At 43.9% G+C, this 18,658-nt stretch overlaps 2 protein-coding genes across 4 annotated transcripts in view; one reads left to right on the forward strand and one right to left on the reverse strand.

Annotated features, from left to right (window-relative positions):
• Positions 1-10,698, forward strand: part of LTO1 (LTO1 maturation factor of ABCE1) — a 24,025-nt gene extending 13,327 nt beyond the window's left edge. Inside the window, exon 7 of one of the 2 annotated variants that reach the window (XR_007631416.1) lies at positions 4,115-10,698. The gene's annotated coding sequence lies outside the window, so the exon portion shown is untranslated. Of the gene's footprint in view, positions 1-3,339; positions 3,421-4,114 lie in introns of those variants that run through there. The other variant, XR_007631417.1, reaches the window with a different exon arrangement.
• On the reverse strand, positions 636-18,313 carry CCND1 (cyclin D1). 2 transcript variants are annotated; one of them, XM_050335055.1, is made up of 5 exons: positions 17,646-18,307; positions 15,666-15,881; positions 14,899-15,058; positions 9,618-9,766; positions 636-4,314 (listed from the first exon to the last, which is right to left on the reverse strand). In XM_050335055.1, the coding sequence occupies exons 1-5, from the start codon at positions 17,841-17,843 to the stop codon at positions 4,159-4,161; spliced, it is 879 nt and encodes a 292-aa protein (XP_050191012.1). In that variant the 5' UTR covers positions 17,844-18,307; the 3' UTR covers positions 636-4,158. The 2 variants fall into 2 exon arrangements, with proteins under 2 accessions (XP_050191012.1, XP_050191013.1); XM_050335056.1 differs by lacking the exon at positions 636-4,314 and adding an exon at positions 8,936-9,033 and having other exon boundaries at positions 17,646-18,313.
• Between the last annotated feature and the right edge of the window lie 345 nt (positions 18,314-18,658).

Consider the following 18,658-nt stretch of genomic DNA (forward strand, 5'->3'; position numbering starts at 1 on the left):
TTATAATAATACATGATTTCTTTTCCTCCTTGTCCTCCTTCTAGGTCTGGTTATTTTTCACGCATTTTTAGTAGGCTTTTTCAGGTTTAATCCCTTGTTATCTTAGCTATACAATAGTAAGATGCAAAAGCTATGCAGGAGAGGAAGGGGCAGAAAAGAAGGCAGGTTAACTTACTGCTTTTGAAACAAACTGTCTTCTAAGACACAAAACCTTACACTGTTAAAAAAAATACAAGTATTCTGTATCTGTACCACCCAGCACCTATTTTATTTTACCCTTTATTGACAAGAAACACCAAAGGATATTTTACTTTGAGTAAATAAAATAAAGAAATAAATAAATAAATATCCTTTGATGTTTAAAATAAAGTCTTCAGCCAAAAAAAAAAAAAAGAGGAAATATTTTGCTTCTTTAGAAAGACAGGTTGCTGTGAGAGAGTCACCTGCCCACTGTCCAAAACGCCTACAGTTTCCTAAAATAACAACAAAAGGTTTTCAGCACTGAAAGTATTAAAGCACATCGAGTCAAACCCAGAAAATGTCATGTGGTTTACTCACTGCAGTGGGTAGTTACAACCATTCAGCATTTTAAAGGCTATTAAAGAAGAAAGTTAAAAGAAGACAAGAGGCAGACGTTGGGTTTTACCAATTTTATTTCTAGACTTTAGTTTTGTTGTGTTTGTTGTATTTTTTTTTTTCTTTTTTTGCTGGAAACTTGTCTGTTACAGGTCTGTTGGTGAAAATGTGCATTTCAGACCAGTGATGCCAATAAGTACAATATAAAAATGTACAAAAAAAAATCTGAATCGCTTTGCTTACTACAGATTGTTATAATAATGTGACAAATAAAGCATCTCTGTTGGCACGTGAACCCACTTATCTGGATTTGGCCTTTTCAGTACATAGAATATTTTAAAAGAATTTTTGCAGCACACGCTGTGCCACTCAGTGTAACAACATAATATAACCCACAAGCACTAACTCAATAGTATCAGGTTTGGTTCAGGGACACAGAGATGCCAACGAACAGAAGTGTTTTATGAGGTAAGCAGTAAGAAATGTTCCTGAAATTTGGACAGAATGTATCCAGTCCTCCTGGGTCCTGCGACTGCCAGTAGCATTGCAAGGCTTTATTTATGCACTATGTAGGATCTTAACTGCATTTGCCTCAAAGTGAGTTCTAATTCTGTTTTGGTTTAGCAGCATACAGGCAACAGCTAGATTATTCTTCAGCATACAACTCTGTTAGCTGGCTTATTTATGAGATTTACAGGCTTTTTAAATTAGCATTATGCTATAATTAAAAAAAAAAACCAAAAACCAAAAACCAAAAAACCCAAAAATAACAAACAAAATAACCCTAGTATATCATAACAGATTAAACACACAAAATACTTAGAGTTCCAGAAGATAACCTATCATACCAAATGATGTGTCCCAGCCGAGGGGAAACCACATCAGGTGGCACACAAGAGTTATATTATAATGCACCTTTCATATATCAAATGTGGCTAATAACACAGCTTAAAACTACTATGATAATAAACCCCAGATCAGACAAGGAATCCAGCTTTATAAAATGCATAACAAAACAAAACCAAAAAAAAAAAAAGAAAAACCCTTGACATGACTTGATCTGAAATGTCTGCCGTTTCTTAAATTAATGCAACCTAGTTGCAAATCGCGAGACCCATTCGATGCATTTCCTTTTGCAGTAGAACTATGAGGCACTGTAAGAACATTAAAACCTGGTCTAGACACGGTTAAAAACTGAAGTATGAGGTATTGTGAAACAGGAACCTTTTTTTGTTTTTTTTTTTGGAATAGAGCAGTAATCACATTAAGTAAAAATTGATCACATAAAAAAAAAATTCTACAAAAAAATGATGTCAATAATATAATTTTCTATGAGAAAATTAAAACCTATAACATGGCAGTATATGACATTGTATAACAAAAAAAAAAAAACTGATCCACAAAATAGCAGCAAAACACAATGACAAAGATACAGAGAAGCAATGTTAATTTTTTTTTTCAAACCATGCTGGGAATTTATCCATAGCAGCTCAATAAAAACGGAGCATCCACTCCTTTTCTTTTCTCTTTTTCTTTTTTTTTTTTTCCATCTTTTAACTTTTTTTTCCTTTTTTACTTTTTTTTTCTGTTCCTTTTTTTTTTACTGTTTTGTTGGATTTTTTTATTTTTTTTACAATCAACACCTTAGCGGCAGTTTTCTCACATACGTTTCACCATCACATTCTCCTCGAGCATCAACTTCAACAGCTATGTCCACGTCCCTTCAGCTACTTTCTAAAATAATAATAAAAAGATACATAGCCAAGATGTGCAAATTTTCTATTTGTAGCTAAATTAAAAAAACAAAAAACAAAAAAAATGGGGCATATACTGGAATAAAAACTTTCAAGTACTCCAATTTTCATATCTATTAACTATGGCGTTTTTTTCATGGTTAGACTGCTTTTAAAATGAAAAAATAAGGGGCCAAATGCACTGCTTGGTTTTGGGATTGTTCTTTGAAGCGTGTCCTTTTTGCTTTAATAAGCTGTGTTAAAACTGCAACATCAAGGGTAGAAAGATTTCTTTTCGTTTTTAAAAACAAAAGGGGCGATTGCATTAATTTACAAATCATACTGGCCTTACGAACATCCTCTGCAATAAATATTCTTTTTTTTTTAGCCTTAACTATAAATTATATATTTTAGTGTTTAAAAACCTTCAGTTGTAAAACATCTAGCGACAATCCTTAAACTATGTGTCTCCTATATGTGAACCTTTAAGGCCCCTAATTTATAAAGATGAGTTGGCACCAAAGGATTCTAAACTTCAGCTTTTCTATAGAAAAGGATAGGAAGATATCCTGGCAATTCGTGAATGCAATTTCTCCCACTGGAACACAACCTTCGGAAAAGAAAATCACCTCTCCTCTAACACCATAGTTAAATGCACTTGCTTTGCAATTCCAAGTTTGCAACAAGCACTTTATATATTTCCAAACCATTCCATTAAAAAAAAAAAAAACAACAACAAAAAACCAAAAAACAAAACAAAATTCCCACACAATAAAAGAATGTAATTCCTATATCTAATGGACTGAAAGTGCTTTGAATGGAATGGTTTTAGAATATTACAGACAAACAAAACAAAACAAAAAATAAAATAAAATAAAAAGAAAGACTGAACTGTGGATTGAACCTGACCATAATTAGGCTGAATATCTGTGGGGTCAGACCAGCATTTTTTACACAGGTAACTACAAAAATAGGAAGATTACAAAAATATAATATATTATGTCACTATTTCGGTTTCTCTTTATAATAGGGTACTGTGTGAGTAGTACATTGGCCTTTCCCAACAATGCTCAGCTGGAACCCTACAAATGCCTTATGCACAGGTAATCCACAGGCACAAAAAAAAAAAAAAAAAGATTAACATATAATAATGCTGCATACTAACATACACTAACTTATGGGTTACGTTAACCATTTATAAGGTGAAGAGGATAAAAAAAAACCCTAAGGAAATAAAATAAACATTTACAGATGAATTATAAAGTGACTAAATGCATAAGCAAGCAAGATACAGAAAAGCCTAGAACTGCGTTAAAGCTATGCTTTTTAAAGAAAAAGAATATTTCATTTACTATCTAAAAAAAAAAATAACAAAAAAAAAACCCTCTTCTACTTTAAAAATGGTTGGTTGGTTGGTTTTATATGTAAGAAATCAAATCTAATACCTCCCCTGGAGACATTTTGTGTGTTAATGCCTATTTTTACAACATACAGACAAGAACACTTTAATATAAAAACTAGTTGATTATTATTGTATAAAATCCTCTATTTTTGTAGCACAAACCCCTGGGGGTAATGCAAATACTATTTTTTTCTTTTTTTTTAAGACAGTTTTTGGGGTACTTTTTGTTTTATTTGTTTGTTTGAAGTCACAGATGGAAGGGAGACAGAGCAAGAAAAAAATATAACGAGACCGGTTTTCCCTTCTGGTATAAAAATGTCCTGGAGAAAAGGGTTTCTGGGGGGGAGATCCTGATGCTGATTCCTTCTCAGATGCCCTTTCTTTGTCTGCTTTTCTTGCCAAGCAAATCCATTAGAAGAAGAAGAAGAAGAAGAAGAAGGAGTCCTCTTAAATGTTCACATCTCGCACATCAGTGGGCGTGCAGGAAAGGTCTGCTTCGTCCTCTACAGTCTTTGTTTCTGAAGATACGTTGTGCTGCTGTGCCTGACGTAGACTGGATTCCAGGAGGGATTCAATCTGTTCTTGGCAGGCCCGTAAACAATCCTAGAGGAGGTTGAATGGATGGAGAGAAAGACCCAAGAGTCCTTTAGAAACACGGTAAGGCCACAGACTAAAACAGCATTTCTTTAGAAAAAGCAGGGGGAATATAATCAGGTTATCTGGGAGAGCTGCAGGCCGAGAGGAGGGCGGGGAGAGCAAGAGAAACCCCAAACAGCGACATGATTGGGACGAGCCACCCAATTTCCTGCAGGATGCCAGCCTGGATTGAGACTTTAGCAACTAACTCTTGCCATCTGCTGCGGATGGAATGGCCTAGGGGAGTATCCCCACGGACACACCATCACTGCCCACAGACCTACAGCTGAACGTGGTGGATGCCCCACTACACTGAGATGTGTTTTAACTAAGCTGGGCAGGACCACAGGAAGATGTACATTTTCTGCCTGTGCTGTTCTCTGAAAGCCCATTGGTCCTAAAATCGTGCTTTCTACCTTTACCCCAGGAATGCTTTGGCAGTGCAGTCTGCTGGAAATGATGGCCATAAGCAGTGAATATTTTCTCAGGCTAAATTCCACTAATATGAACTTCTTACATAGAAATGCCATATATATATTTGGATGTACATGCCCAAAGGTTCCTGCCAACTGCTGCTGTGTCCAACAGTGGGCAGCTCAACTTGGCTAAGCCTTTCCTAACTCTGAAAGCATCTGTACATCCAGAATGATGTACTGGACTGCATGACCCCAAAAGGGAGAGATCTTTCAGGAGCACCACTAAACTCCTCCATAATCTTTCATTACCAGCTGCAGCCAAGCTTTCTGTTTGCTACCACATTCACCTTGACATCTCAGACAGGGTGGGATCTTTTTTCCCCTCACTTCCAAAGCATTTTCTCAGAGCTGGATGTGCACAACAATCCTCCTGAGGGAGGGTGCAAGGGCCTCGCTGCTTTCACAGACTTCGCTTGTGAATCAAAAGCACAAAGCGCCAAGGAGGATCATGTCTGTGGTGGGGAAAGGTAACTTCCCCCAGGCATTAAACCATTCCATGAGTAGTCATATCTAAATCACAGCAATTAGAACTGGAGAAGGCCTGCTGGTCCAACTTTCTGCGAGCTGTGGAGCCACTGGAACAACACGGGAACGGTGCCTTGCGCAGGCAAAACAATCCCACAATATTTTGCCACAACTCCTCCAGCCAGCTGTTTACTCGTATCTTTATAACAAACATTGCAGGCTTTTTCCCCCCAACATATTTAACTCTGTGTATTAAGGACTTTGAAGTTTCCTTTCAGCATTGCCTTCTCTGATTTAACCTATGACATGTGTTAGCCCTTGCGGTGAACCCAGTCTTCCATGATAAATTGCCGTCAAAAGTGTTAGGATGTGCATGACTGAGAATGAATGTTGTTTTCCTGAGAGGGTGACCTGCCTGCTGTTTTCTTTATTTCCCAGTTTCAATTCTGCCTTCATTCAGAGGCTTCTTGTGTGATCTGCCAGCTTTTCACTGATTCCACTACCACAAGAATCTCCTCTGCCACCAATGAGGGCACATGGCATTTGGGGTAAAATAAGATTAGAAACCCAAGCAAACAATTCTCTGCAAGTCCTTTCTGAGAGAGAGGGAGGTTAATCCTACCTCTAAGCAGATCAGACCATCAGTTACAGCTCACTGAAAACACATAACCTATGACCTTTCCTGGTTTAAACCCTAGTGTAATATTTCCTCTTGACAGAGACACACAGCGTTTTAAATGACAAAAAGAAACGCCTCATATCCTAAAGTCATCATGCCTTTGGCTCCTGCATACCTCAGGCCTGCACAATAAGGTCTCTATGAAGTCCTTTCCCCCCTCCCCCCTCAAGATATGATGGATCAATCCTGAACTGTAAAACCTTCTCCTCGTCCTGTACCACATCCCTCGGTCACACTTGGAATTCGATGTGTTCAAGAGGAGCACCTGGTTTTACAAACCCAGGCGCTTCTGAGGATAATTCTTGTTTTAACAAGGTGGCATGTTCAGCCTTCCATGCTCAAAGGAAATTTATGTTCAGAGCAAAATGAACCCTTCTGGGTTTGGGGTGGGTTTTTTTTTGGTTGGTTTTTGTTTGTTTGTTTGTTTTTTGTTTTCTGTTTTTGTGGTGGGGGAGTGGATTGTCTGGTAAGTTTTGATGGGAATTTTGTGGGAGGTTTTTTTGGGGGCTTTTTTTGGTTTTTTTTTTAATCCTAACCATTTGCATACAGCATGTTTGAGCTCTGAAAACTAAAACCATTCAAAAGAATTTCTATAAATACCTATTGTTCTCCCTCTGGAGTCCAGTTATGAATAATTGCATAGGACTATGTAATTTAAAGGTACTTTCTGACCACAGAATTTTTTTCCTTTGAAATTCTCAAGCGTGCAGCATGTTGTAACTGTATTTTTTTTAAAACTTAATCTTTACAATTTATTACAAACAGACTGTTTGAAGCTACACTTGAATGAGAACTAATTTTTTAATGTTTTAAGGATTTTGTTCATTGCTTATTCACATGACTATTAGATAAATAGTTTGCCTGCAGGAATGCATTTAGAGCTAGCAAAAATACCTGCAAAATATAAAATTCTCTACGAACGACCTCAGCAAAGCTGTTTCCATTCTCAGTGCTTCTGAGCACTGAAAAGCAAATACAGAACTTGTGCATTACTCTGATAACTTCTCCCAACAACTTTTCTGCTTCACTACCCAAATTTTCAATGCCCACAGTTTGTTCAAGGTCATAAACCCTTCCTGGATTAATTAAGCTCCTCAGTGGAGGGAAAAAAAAAAAAAAAAAAAGAGACTTTCTAGCTTAACTGATGTGGTGAAATACCTTCAAGACACAGTAGACATGATCAGACTCCAGGGTCAGATAGCAAAGGAAACAAACAACAACAACAAAAAGAAACTGCTTGGAAATCCTTTGTTACTGCCTGACCCGTCCTGGATAACAAGCACATGTTTGAAGGTGCCTCTGAGAAGGGGCAGGCAGGAGGCGAATTCCAGTGTACTAACAGACAGCGTGGAGACCCAATCTAATCTAGTTTAGCAAATTTCTGGCCTGGAAATGAATGTCAGGTAAAATTCCATCTGTTTGGATGATGGGGTCAAGAATAGAATGATGGAAGACAGCCCAAGGCTTCTAATTGTGATTATCTGACTTCTAATTACCCCTGATCAAAGGCGAAATGGGAAATTGGACTCCTACCAACGTAAACATGAACCATAAAGGAATTCCAATCAGGTGATATTCATTTTACTTTAGGTTCAGCTTTCTCTGAGATGAGAGGTAAAAAAGTGTAATTATGTAACCTGAAATCCAACAGACCAGCTAACAGACAATCAGCATCTTAATATTTCAAGGCAATCCAATACAAAGCATATCTGCTTGTGAAGCCTGACAAGGGGAAGCATCACTGGGGAAGAGCACAGTTCACACACGTGCTACTGAAACAGGCTAATAGGAAGGGCATTTGATAGCATGGATTGCATAGGTACATCTTATGGGAAAGACTCTCTGCAGGGGAACTGTGTTGGGTGTGAAACCACCAGACTTCTCTGCTCAGAGCAACTGTAGTGATGAGAGCTGCTGTTCCCTTATTCCACTACAACAGTGTATGTACACACACGTATAATTTTATGATGCTAATTTTCTGTAGCATCCCATATAAAAATCCTTATCCCTACTTCCAACTGCTCCAACACGTGCCTTATATTTAGCACTGAGAGCTGGAGGGGAGTTGCTTCCTTTTAAAGCTGACAATTAAGCTCAGGTCAGACTGTGGCCTTGCACTGACTATGGACAATAAAAAAATTAAATAAGCAAAAATTCGCTTTCTTGCTAAAAGAACGCTTGTTTTCTTTTTAAAGAGCTCTGTCACCAGCTAAGTCAAGTTCACATAAGGACGTGCTGTTGTTCTCCAAGATGTGAGAGAATCTACTTCAATGCTCCCTATCAGGAATGATTAAATAATGTTGTTTGAATCAAAATACTGCCTCAACAGATAGCAATCCTAGTGTTTCCCCTCAGTACCTGCTTCAAACATCTCACACTGGACAGTGGCCAACCCATACACTGAAATATCTGCATTGTTCACTAAAAGCATTACATGTACATATCAAACTGAGCAGTGTATTATTTCAGCATTTCAGCTTCTCATAATATTTCACATTTCAGCACTGTATTATTACTTTAGCCACAGTAATATAAATGGCAAAATAACACTCAGTGCTGAGGCACTGTTAAGGTGATCAACATAATAAGCTGAGAAATTGTATTTTTCAGCAATTGTTTCACATGGTCTATCAAAGGTGAAGTAATTCTTTTGTGAATATTCAGTTATGATGCATTCATCTTTCCAGAAATCCCTCAATCCAGTCAACAAAGTCCCGTGAGACAAACCTAGTTTTGCAGTGGCTGGACTAGTACAGTTCTCTGTGCATTTAAAATTATTAACATGCAAAATAATTTAACAGCATCTCAAAGATTCTGCCGCTAACCACAGAGTTGTCTTTATTTGACTCATTGTCCAGCGCTTGGAGACCTCACAAGAACCTTTTTAAAGCATCTATTTATTGGTCTTCCACATTGTTACAAAACAAAGCTCAACTCTGCCCCAACTTCACACACCATTATGACATGGATCATTGACTTTAGGTCTTCCTTGTAGGCTCCCTTCCTGGCCCATTCACTCATGAAAGGTTTATTGCTCACTAGTTACTGATGTGCATCTCCTGGAAGCTGCAGGGCAAAATGAGAGTCCTGTGAGGACCATCTACCTTGTCAGAAAGTCGTGGGACAAGCATTTGTTCCAAAAAGGAATTCAATACCAGCTACTGTGCAGGTCTAGCACGTAATAAACCAAATTAGATCATTAGAACTCTTTTAAGAAGGGCTTTTTCACACCACTTGGCACAATAAAAGGCCTCGAGAATGGTCAAAGATAAGGTCAGAGATACCACGAGGTCTCAGTAACTATTTCCTCGTCTTATTCTCGAAGTTTTGTTTTACACAGACTCCTGGTTTAATTACCCACAGCCAAACAGCCCCTGCAAGGTCCTGAGTGGATGCCGGGCTTTGTCAGATAACGCCTCCCTCACACACATTAGAGCTGGATGTGGCACTGCAGCAGCGTAATCACAGATTATTAACGGATGTAATGACCGCCAAATAACCAGAATGGACAACACAAGAGAAACACATTCAAAAACCCCACTCGGTGCTTTGACTTTTACCAGGATTTACTGTCAGATTAGCTACTATGCAACGAGCAGGAGTTCATTCTTAAAAAAACAGGAGATCAACCAAGAGAAAGAGTCACTTACCGGATCACATTTGATAACTTGTGATAGGAAATGTGTGAGGCATTGATAGGAGAGGAAAGTGTTAGTGTTCCCCAGATGCAGGCCTTGCACAGCTGCTACCACACTGCCAGCTGCGATCATGGAAGGTGGGTTTGAAATAAATTTAATATCTGTATGAAGAAAGGAGAGAAAAAAAAAAAAGAAAAAAAAAAAAAAAAAGACTGAAATGATTGCTTTAGGAGAAGCCTGTCCATACACATACATTCTTCTAAGCAGCATGGCTTCAGCTGCCAACTATTGCATCCCAAAAGGCAAGGGAAAACTGTGAGCAGAAAGGTGCCTCCTGCTCCAAACTGTTACAGGTCCGAACCTGTAAACACTTTTATCCCCACGAGCAACCGTAGTGCAGTGAGTAGCCCTTCCTAGCACTGGGCCTGGGAGGCCATTCATCACTTGGAGGTGTTTTTTATCGTAAGCAGGGCCCTCATTCTTCAAATGTTAAAATGCTTTGCTCATGTGGATAACGCCACTGGGGGTCAATGGCACTATCCATCTGAGAAAACCTGTTCCCGTTGGGAAGTGCTTCGCAGGATCAGACCCTAGGTGCACTCTCATAACAAGTCCTCAGGCCCTTTAAAGCAGAAACCTTTGCACTGACATCCAAAGGAATATTGCTTTAATGAACAACAACATCCACAAAAAGAAAGAAAAGAGAAAGGCTGCTTAACCCTGTCAGGAGGCAGATAATCCATATTTAAATTACGGTTTCATCTTAAAAACGCTTTGTCTCAACCTAGTCTCTTGTCAGTGGCTGCCATCCATCCTGGCAACAGGGATTTAATGTAAATGTGGCATAACTAAGTGACGGGGGTCCCAAGAATTGGCGGACAATCAGTTACATTCTGATGTGACACCATGCTGACAAGAGGCTGGGCCCCCTTCCAGACTGCATTGCTGTAGGTCTCTCCACAAAGCCACTCCCATGATTCCTTAAGGGGCTATCTCTGCCATTTAGCATCTCTTTCGTTTTGTTGTTTTGTTTTGAGGGTGTTGTTTTGTTTTGTTTTTTTTTAATAATAATAACCCCCATTTTAATTGCTAAGACTCTGCTGAGCAGGAATGTGTTTGATCTGTGGCAGTGCACACCTTGGGAGGAGAATCAGGAACAAAGGAGGTGAGTGGCACAAGCAAACATCCAATTTTGTGAGGGAGTAAGGGAAATGCCACATTGTACACCAGAACCTGAGATACATTCCTTCAGCATTTTATCAGAATACAACTTCCTCTGGGTTGAAAAAATATAAACCATCTGTCAAACCCTTGAATGAAATCAAAGGCATGGACAGCTTAGAGGGCTCAGTGGAACAGTTTAAGTATTAAATCATGCATCTCCTTTATTATGATAAAATAACTTTTGTGTAAATGTTTTACCAGTGAAACTAAAGACTTCAGGACTCCATGAAAGTCCTGGCTCTGAGTCTATTCACACACCTCTGACACTCCATTGTGGCCCTGACCAATACCCACCTTCAAAGCCGCATTTCACCCAGAGAGCTCTACCAAATCTCCAAAATTACAACTGATAGGATAAATTCTGGCCAGACTTTTGTGATGCATTGCCAGGGAAAAAAGGCGAGCTCGACCTAAAGCCATCTCATTCATGTTACTGTGCTTAAGATAAATTTAGTTTATCCCCTTTTCCTAATCTGCCCCTTTCCAGGCAGGTATAAACACACCCACCTTCTAGCAAGCTGCTGTCATTCCCAAAAACCAAAGTAGTCCAGGCTGCTTATTGACACTTATTGACACATTCCAAAGGCCATCCCTAACTGGAATACTGACACACAGCTGCAGGTAGGCTTCAGAAACGGGGCATTTCAGTAGGCAAGCATGAATCCCACCAAGATGGGGTTGCAGCACGTTCACGACACTATTTACCGAGCTCCACAAACAGAACATGACCAAAAAGTGTCAGTTTAATGAGTTCTGTCCTGACAGGACCACGTTTGGGATTAATATTTGCGTTCTTCTTTTAAATGGAGCAGTAAACAAGAACATGAATTCATAGTCACACCCTCATTCTTTCCAAGGTGGAAAAGTGATAATGAAGTTTAAATGACCAGTTTGTGTCTGTCCCTATAACCACTCCAGACAAGCAGCATGGACTGCCTTTTTGTTGCAACTCAACAAGGAATTATTTGTGGCAGAGGCCACTAATTTCAGCATATTAATCAGGGGGCCCCTCTCGCCTGTAATTGGATGCCCCCAAGTGAAGAGTGTGGCATCATTGTCAGCCTCCATCGCCTCATCTTGCGCTATTGAGCGCTCAGGAACAAGGGGGCTTCGGTGAGATGAATTAGACCTGACACAGCCACAATGGGGTAGGGGGCCCCATCAATTGAAGCACACATCCCCAGTAGCCTATCTGAGACTTCATCCAAAAAGAATAAACAACTTCAGCGTTGTTAAAAAGAGAGAGAGAGAGAGAGAGAGAGGAGGGGGAGGAGAGAGAAGAATGCCAGCCACCCTGAAGGGAGGACAAAGCAGGCATATAGGCGCTGCAGCGCTTTAAAAAAAAAATTCCTAACAAGGCGAGTCACCCCTTTTCCTTTTTAAATGGAGCAGCAATTCCATCCGTCTGGAGAGCTGGGGGCTATGAATGAAAATCTTTTCATTGAGGCAAATCAAAACTGCGAACATAAATCACTTGCTGCAAGATGCAACAGGTTCCAACTGGTCACATACCTTGAGACTTCCAATTTTATAAAAGGCTGGAGAATGGGGGAATTGTAACGCGCTTGTTTCAAAGGGGGGACCTTTCTTTCTCCCTCAGAGAGGAGCAAAGCAACAACAATAATAATGGCCATAATAATAATAATAATAATAATAATAATAAAGAGGAGCCTGGTATGTTTTGATAACCAGAGGAACATAATGAAATGCTGAAGCTCCAATATTTGTTGCTATTCATTGTTATGCTTGTATAGAGCTGCAGTTCTCCCTCAACATTGGTCTTAACTTGGGCCAAAAGAGGCCTGCTTCCTTTTGAGCTCTCCCTGCCTTGCTCGGCCATGCCAAAGCCCCATTCATTAAGCTCAATTATGTGTTAACTTCAAACAACCCCTGGTAATTTTTTTCTTTTTTTCTTTTTTGGTTTTTTTTTTTTGCTTTTTCTCCCAAACCTACCACAGCACAAAGACATCCTTTGGGTGAAAATGGATTTTTTCAAAACCAAACCAAATCAAACAAATCCACTTCTACTAGCCAGACAACTGAAGAGGGAGCTTAAAAGGAATTCCCCTCAAGTTCACCTTGCAGCGTAACCTTCTCTTTCTGGAGCAAACACATACAACACTCATCTGCAAACACTTCCACAGCCTTCACCTTGTTAAGCCAACCGGCCAAGGCTTTATTTTCTAAGTAAGCATTGTTCTGCAGTCTCTTCTTAGGAGAACCTCCTTTACAGAAGAGGACACAGGCAAAGGATAGACTTGCACTTGCCCCTGAGGCCACTTAAGCGAGTGTCAGTGTTTCCAGTGGACTTTGGATTGGGCCCCACAGCATCCAGGCAGCACAACGCATTTGCAGTCCATCTCGGTTCATTTTGGCAGGGGGAAATACAACACAACCCAGCAACAGCAAAGCAAAGTCCAGATGCTGCTTAAGCCACATGTGATCTTCGCTAGCCAACAAAGAAGGTGTGAGGAAAGCGAAAAGGTAAGAGGAATTCCTGACATCCAAAAATAACAATAAAAAACACAGAGCCTAGTGGCAGCCTTCCCCAGGCAATGCTCCCAACTTCAGGAGGGAGCTGAAGAGGGCCCCAGCTCTGGTGAGCTCAGCGCTGGGTTTTTGTGTAAAAATCTAAGTAAAACTCCCAGTACATGGTTCTCATTTACTGATCCATTCTCCATCTGTGGTGTGCAGCAGTGTTAAATAAGGGCTCTGGATGTTGCTTCCTAAAAGAAACATAACAACACCGACAGTAGATCAAAGTACTGGACTCTTAGCGAGTCTCCAACCTTTGAACTACCCTTGTTTTCATCCCTGTCATTGCCAACACAACAACCCAGGTTAAACATCCCCATATCCAAAGGGGAGGCCGGGTAGCTGCTCTTTTTTAGCTAAAGGCCGAGGAAGCTTCACACTTAGCAAATTACACGTTCAGAGTCGCAGCGGCCTTATCTGGTAGGACCTGGCAGAGTTACATTTGAGGGTTACATGGAGAGTTACAATCGATTTTCCCAAAATGCTGTTGCCGGTGGTTTGTAGGCTGTTGGGAGGCTGTGGTGCTCCTAACACCACCCAGCATTATTCCAGGCAATCTAACCTGTTATGCTGATGTTAGGCCCAAGATGAAGAGCAACGCCAGTGTTTATAAATTTCTCTTTTATGGCTTGGTTGTTTCTATCTTTAGGCCTCGCAGTAAGGGCCGACTCTGTGAAATAAATTTTGCCTTTTTTTTTTTTTTTTTTTAATTCTCCCCCCCCGCTTCTGAGTGCCTGCAATCCTTCTTCCATCTTTTCATACAAAGAAGCTACACAACGTCAATTTGTGGCACTGGCCCACGTGCGTGCGCGTCCCACCGAGGTTTTTTCCCCCAAGTGCGGATACCACTACTCGGCATCTCTGGAGGCCGGCCCTGCTCATGGCTCCAGCACAGCACGTGGTCAGGAGGGTGCAGATGGCAGCGGCTCGGTCCCGTGCCAGGAAAGCCTCTGCGCCGCGTGGCCCTCCTCCAATCCACCAGCCACCGAGGAGGAGGAGGGAGGTGGTGGTGGGGGGGTTGGGGGGATTGTGGGGGAGAAAGAGGCAACTTGAAGAGGGGAAGTTTTAAAACCCCCCACGCAGAGCTATTCACAGGCAAAAATCTCCCTGCTTGCCTTTAAAAACTGTCTCGAGAAGGAATCCACACACATGGGGAGGGATTCCCCGTAAGCCTTTTTACAGCCCCCCACATCAGCCCGGTGCGTGCGGATCCTGCCACGCTGAGCTGCGACTCCACAGAGAAGGGGGTAGGGGCTGGGGAGGGGGGTGTCCTTCTCCCTTCCCTGACAACAAGCACAAACTCCAAACTCAGGAGGCGAAATATCTTCTGGAACAACAACAACAACAAAAGAAACTTACCTCTGGCAAAGTAAATCCACCTTCTGCAAACAAGGGGCAATAATCGGGGCTTAAACTACCTCCCCGCAGCTCTGCGAGCGCGCCTGAGACCACGGCTACGGGAAGCTTTACAAGGCGGGGGGTGGGCGCGGGTCGGGGAGCAAAACACGCTTTGCGGGACGTGCAGGGCTCATACCTGTAGCGCACAGAGCCACAAAAGTCTGAGCATGTTTACGGATGATCTGCTTGGTGTCCTCTGCCAGAGGCATTTTAGTGAGGAAATGTTCAATGAAATCGTGGGGGGTCATTGCGGCCAGATTCCATTTCAGCTTATTCACCAGCAGCAGCTCCATTTGCTGCAAAGAGAAAGAGGGAGGGGAAAAGGGGAGGGGGGATGGGGGGAAGGAGAGAAGAGGAAGGGGAAGAAGAGGGGGGAGAGCGTGGTTAGAGGGCCGCTCGCACACGGGAGCACCGCCGGCACCACGGCCGGGGCCGGTCGGCTCCCGGCCGGGCTGGGAGGGCAGTTTTCCCCGGGAGAAGGAGGAAAGCGGGATGCGGGTGGGTTTTTTTTGGGGGGTGGTCCCCCAGTCTGGGGGCCGGGGGCTCCGGGCCGTCGCGCCCCCGAGCGGGGCCACCAGGGGGAGCCCGCGGGCCGCCCACGGGGCCGGGGGAGCGCGGGGGCGTCCCGGTCCCCATCCCGGCCCCATCCCCGTCCCGCTCCCTGTCCCGGCACTATCCCCCTCCCGAGCCTCCGCAGCGGCCACACCGCCTGCAGCGGGGCTTCCGAATACACCGCGTTGGCCTGTGGTTGTTTTTTTTCTTTTTTTTTTTTTTTTTTTTTTTTTGGTTGTTCTTTTTCAATGTTTGTTTCGATTTTGTTTGTTTGTTGGTTTGGGGTTTTTTTTTGTTTGGTTTTGTTTGGTTTTTTTTTTTTATTCTTGAAATGACTAAACGTGAAATTACCAGTAATTCGTCGGGTCTAATGGAGTTATCTGTATAAATGCACAGTTTTTCTGCGGTCAGAGGAATAGTCTCCTTCATTTTTGAAGCCACAAACATGCAGGTAGCTCCGAGCAGTTGCAGCCGGCTTTTCTTGAGGGGTTCAAACGACAAAAATCTGTCCAAGTAATTCATAGCCAAGGGGAAAACTTCCTCTTCGCACTTTTGCTCCTCGCAAACCTGAAAGAAGGAGAAAGATCGTTGAAGAACAATTTAATAGAGGCGAAAGCCAGGCTTGTCCCGCTGCCCTCGCCCTCCCTCCTCCCTCACCCTCAGGCTTTGCAGGGCAAGGTTGAAGGAGACGAGGGGAAAATGCAGTGTGGGGGAAATGGATAAATATGGGAAAACCAGCGGCATCAAAGAAAATGAAAGTCACGAGTGACAAAGTGGGGGGAAATGTTGCGTTAGAAACCCGCAGGCGATTCATGGCAAAAAAGGAGGGGGGGTAATCGAAGAGGAGGTCTGTGCCCAGTTTTCCAGCCCCTAGAACAAATTTTTAAAAAGGAAAGAAAACGGAAAGCGGAGGAAAATGCAAACCCCCGTGGCTGGGAACGGGGTGCAGAGCTGGGCTTGGCCCCGGCTTTATTTATTTCGCTTTTATTTTTTCATCTAATTTGCCGTTGTGCTGCCGATTCCCCTCTCTGGTCGAGACACAAAGGTGGCGTCCAGCCTCATTTCCCCAGACGTCATCTTTTCAAAAAATATTTAAAAATATTTAAAAAATTATTTGAGCTCTCAAAAAAGGCTGAAAATGAAGCGGCGGGGGTCCTTTACCGAGCCCCGTTCCTCTGGTCCTGCTAGGGGGTTCCAGGGGGGTCCCCCGAAGTGAAATTCACCGCCTCCCTCTCTCGCCCTGCAGCACAGCCGGGCGCGACATTTCCCAGAGCAAGGCAGGGCGCTGCGCTTTCAAAAATTAATTAAAAATACATCGCGGGGGCCCAGGGCTTCCGAAAAGGCATGAAAATGTAGCCCAGCTCCTGGGGCTCTCGCTGGGAGCCCCCCCAGACGTGTCCCGCCAGGGACGAGGCCCTTTCCAACTGGCTTTTCCCAGGCGACCTTGCCGCTCGCCGCCGCAGCACAAGCGTGCCTTTGAGGGGTGACCGCAGCTCCAGCCTCTCTTCGCGCTGAACAAAGAAACTTTCACCCTGCAACTCCCCCCAGAAACGCCGGAGCCCCTCCGGCCGGTTCCCCTGCCCGCAGCCCCAGCGGGGTCCCCCGGCCCCCCGACCTTCCTCCCGCGGCCCCTTCCCCCGCTCCCCCCCGCCACACACACATACACACACACCCTTGGCTTTGCTCCCCGGGACTTTCTTCGTTTTTTCTCCCGATTAATAAACACTTTTGCTTTGCAAATAAAAGAACAAAGATGGCGCATAATACTGGCACGGCCAGCCGCTTGCATACGTGTACAAGGATATTAATTTAAAATTAAAAAAAAAAAAAAACCACCCAGAACACACGGGCTGGCAGGGGCGGGCGCCGCCGGGGGCTGCGGGACCGGGGCCGCTCCCCCGGCGGGCCGGGGGAGCCCCGAGCCGGCTCTGCCCGGAGCTCCCCGCAGCCGGGACCGCCGTGCCCCGACGGCCGGGAAAGGTGCCGGGCCACTCCAGAACCCCGGGGGCACCGGGTAGGGTTGGAGCGGAGTGTGTCGGGGGAAGGGGCAGGGGGTCCGTGTCCGGCGGTGGCAGCGGGGACACGGGACTGGCGACAGCGGCGGCGGCGACCGCGTCCTCGGGGCCGCTTCCCCTCGATACACGCGGGCGTTTTCGAGGGCAAGACAACGTGTGCCCTCGCCGGGGAACCGATCCCAGGGGATGGGATGGGACGGGATGGGGGCCGGGGAAGGGGCGAGGGGGGCAGGAGATGGGGGAGCAGCTCCCCGGATTAATTCGTTTCGGTGCCGAAGCTTTGCAAAGGAAAAAAATCCCCCGAAAAGATACAAACCTCCAGCATCCAAGTGGCAACTATTTTCCTCATATATGGCAAGATTTCCTTCTGCACGCACTTGAAGTAGGAGACGGAGGGCGAGCAGGTCTCCTCCGCCTTGAGCATTGTCTGCAGCACCCTGTCATTGAGGAGGTTGGCATCCAGGTAGGCTCGTCGGATGGTCTCCACCTCGCAGCACAGCAGCTGATGTTCCATGTCTGCCTCCGTCGCCTCGAGTCAGTTCTCTGCAGCAGGACTGAGTCAGTCGCTCGCTCGCTCTCTCTCTTCCCCTTCCAGGAGTCCCTTGGATGCTGCTTCTGCTACTGCCGCTACAGCCCTCTGGAGGCTGCAAAACTTTCTAACTTCCAACAAAACTCCTGTATAGTCCCTGTGACGTTACTGTTGTTAAGCAGAGATCAAAGCACGAGAGAGAATGAGAGAGAGAGCGAGCCAAAAGCAAGGGGCAGAGCCCTAAAGCCATCCCATAGGCTTCAAGTCCTTCCCCTTTGCCTAGCTTATAGAGAGCAGGGGTTTAATGCAAATGAGACAAGGGCTCGCTTTCTTCAAGGGCAAGGGAGAGGTGGGGGAAACCCAAATTGTCTCTTCAGTGGATCATGCATAATTTTAAAAATGGAGCGAGTTCTGCACTGGGAGCCAAATGATGAATGGGGCTAAGGCCACACACAGACACCGGGGAGGGAAATACAAGGAGACTCGGTATTATTTTACGGGGGCGCCGGGGAGGGGAGTGGAGCAGTTACCAGTGCATTGCTGTTCGTTATAAATTTATTATTATCATTATTGCTGTCACCGGCGTGTACCTGCCACATCTGTCCTTTAAAAAGACACGTTCTCCAACCTGAACGCCTGCTCTTTGTAGTTGATCCCAGGGGAAAAGCTTCCCCCCCCCCCCCCGTTTCCTCTCTCCTATTTTTTTCCCAGCCTGGACAGTTTTGCTGCGCACCAAAATTTTTAAAGGATTGGAGCGCCCACTCCTCTGCCAGGATGGTTCTTTTTCTAATATTCCATAA

Source organism: Myiozetetes cayanensis, unplaced genomic scaffold (assembly GCF_022539395.1).
Source record: "Myiozetetes cayanensis isolate MyiCay16 unplaced genomic scaffold, myiCay2020 scf6-25, whole genome shotgun sequence".
Classification (NCBI taxonomy): domain Eukaryota; kingdom Metazoa; phylum Chordata; class Aves; order Passeriformes; family Tyrannidae; genus Myiozetetes; species Myiozetetes cayanensis.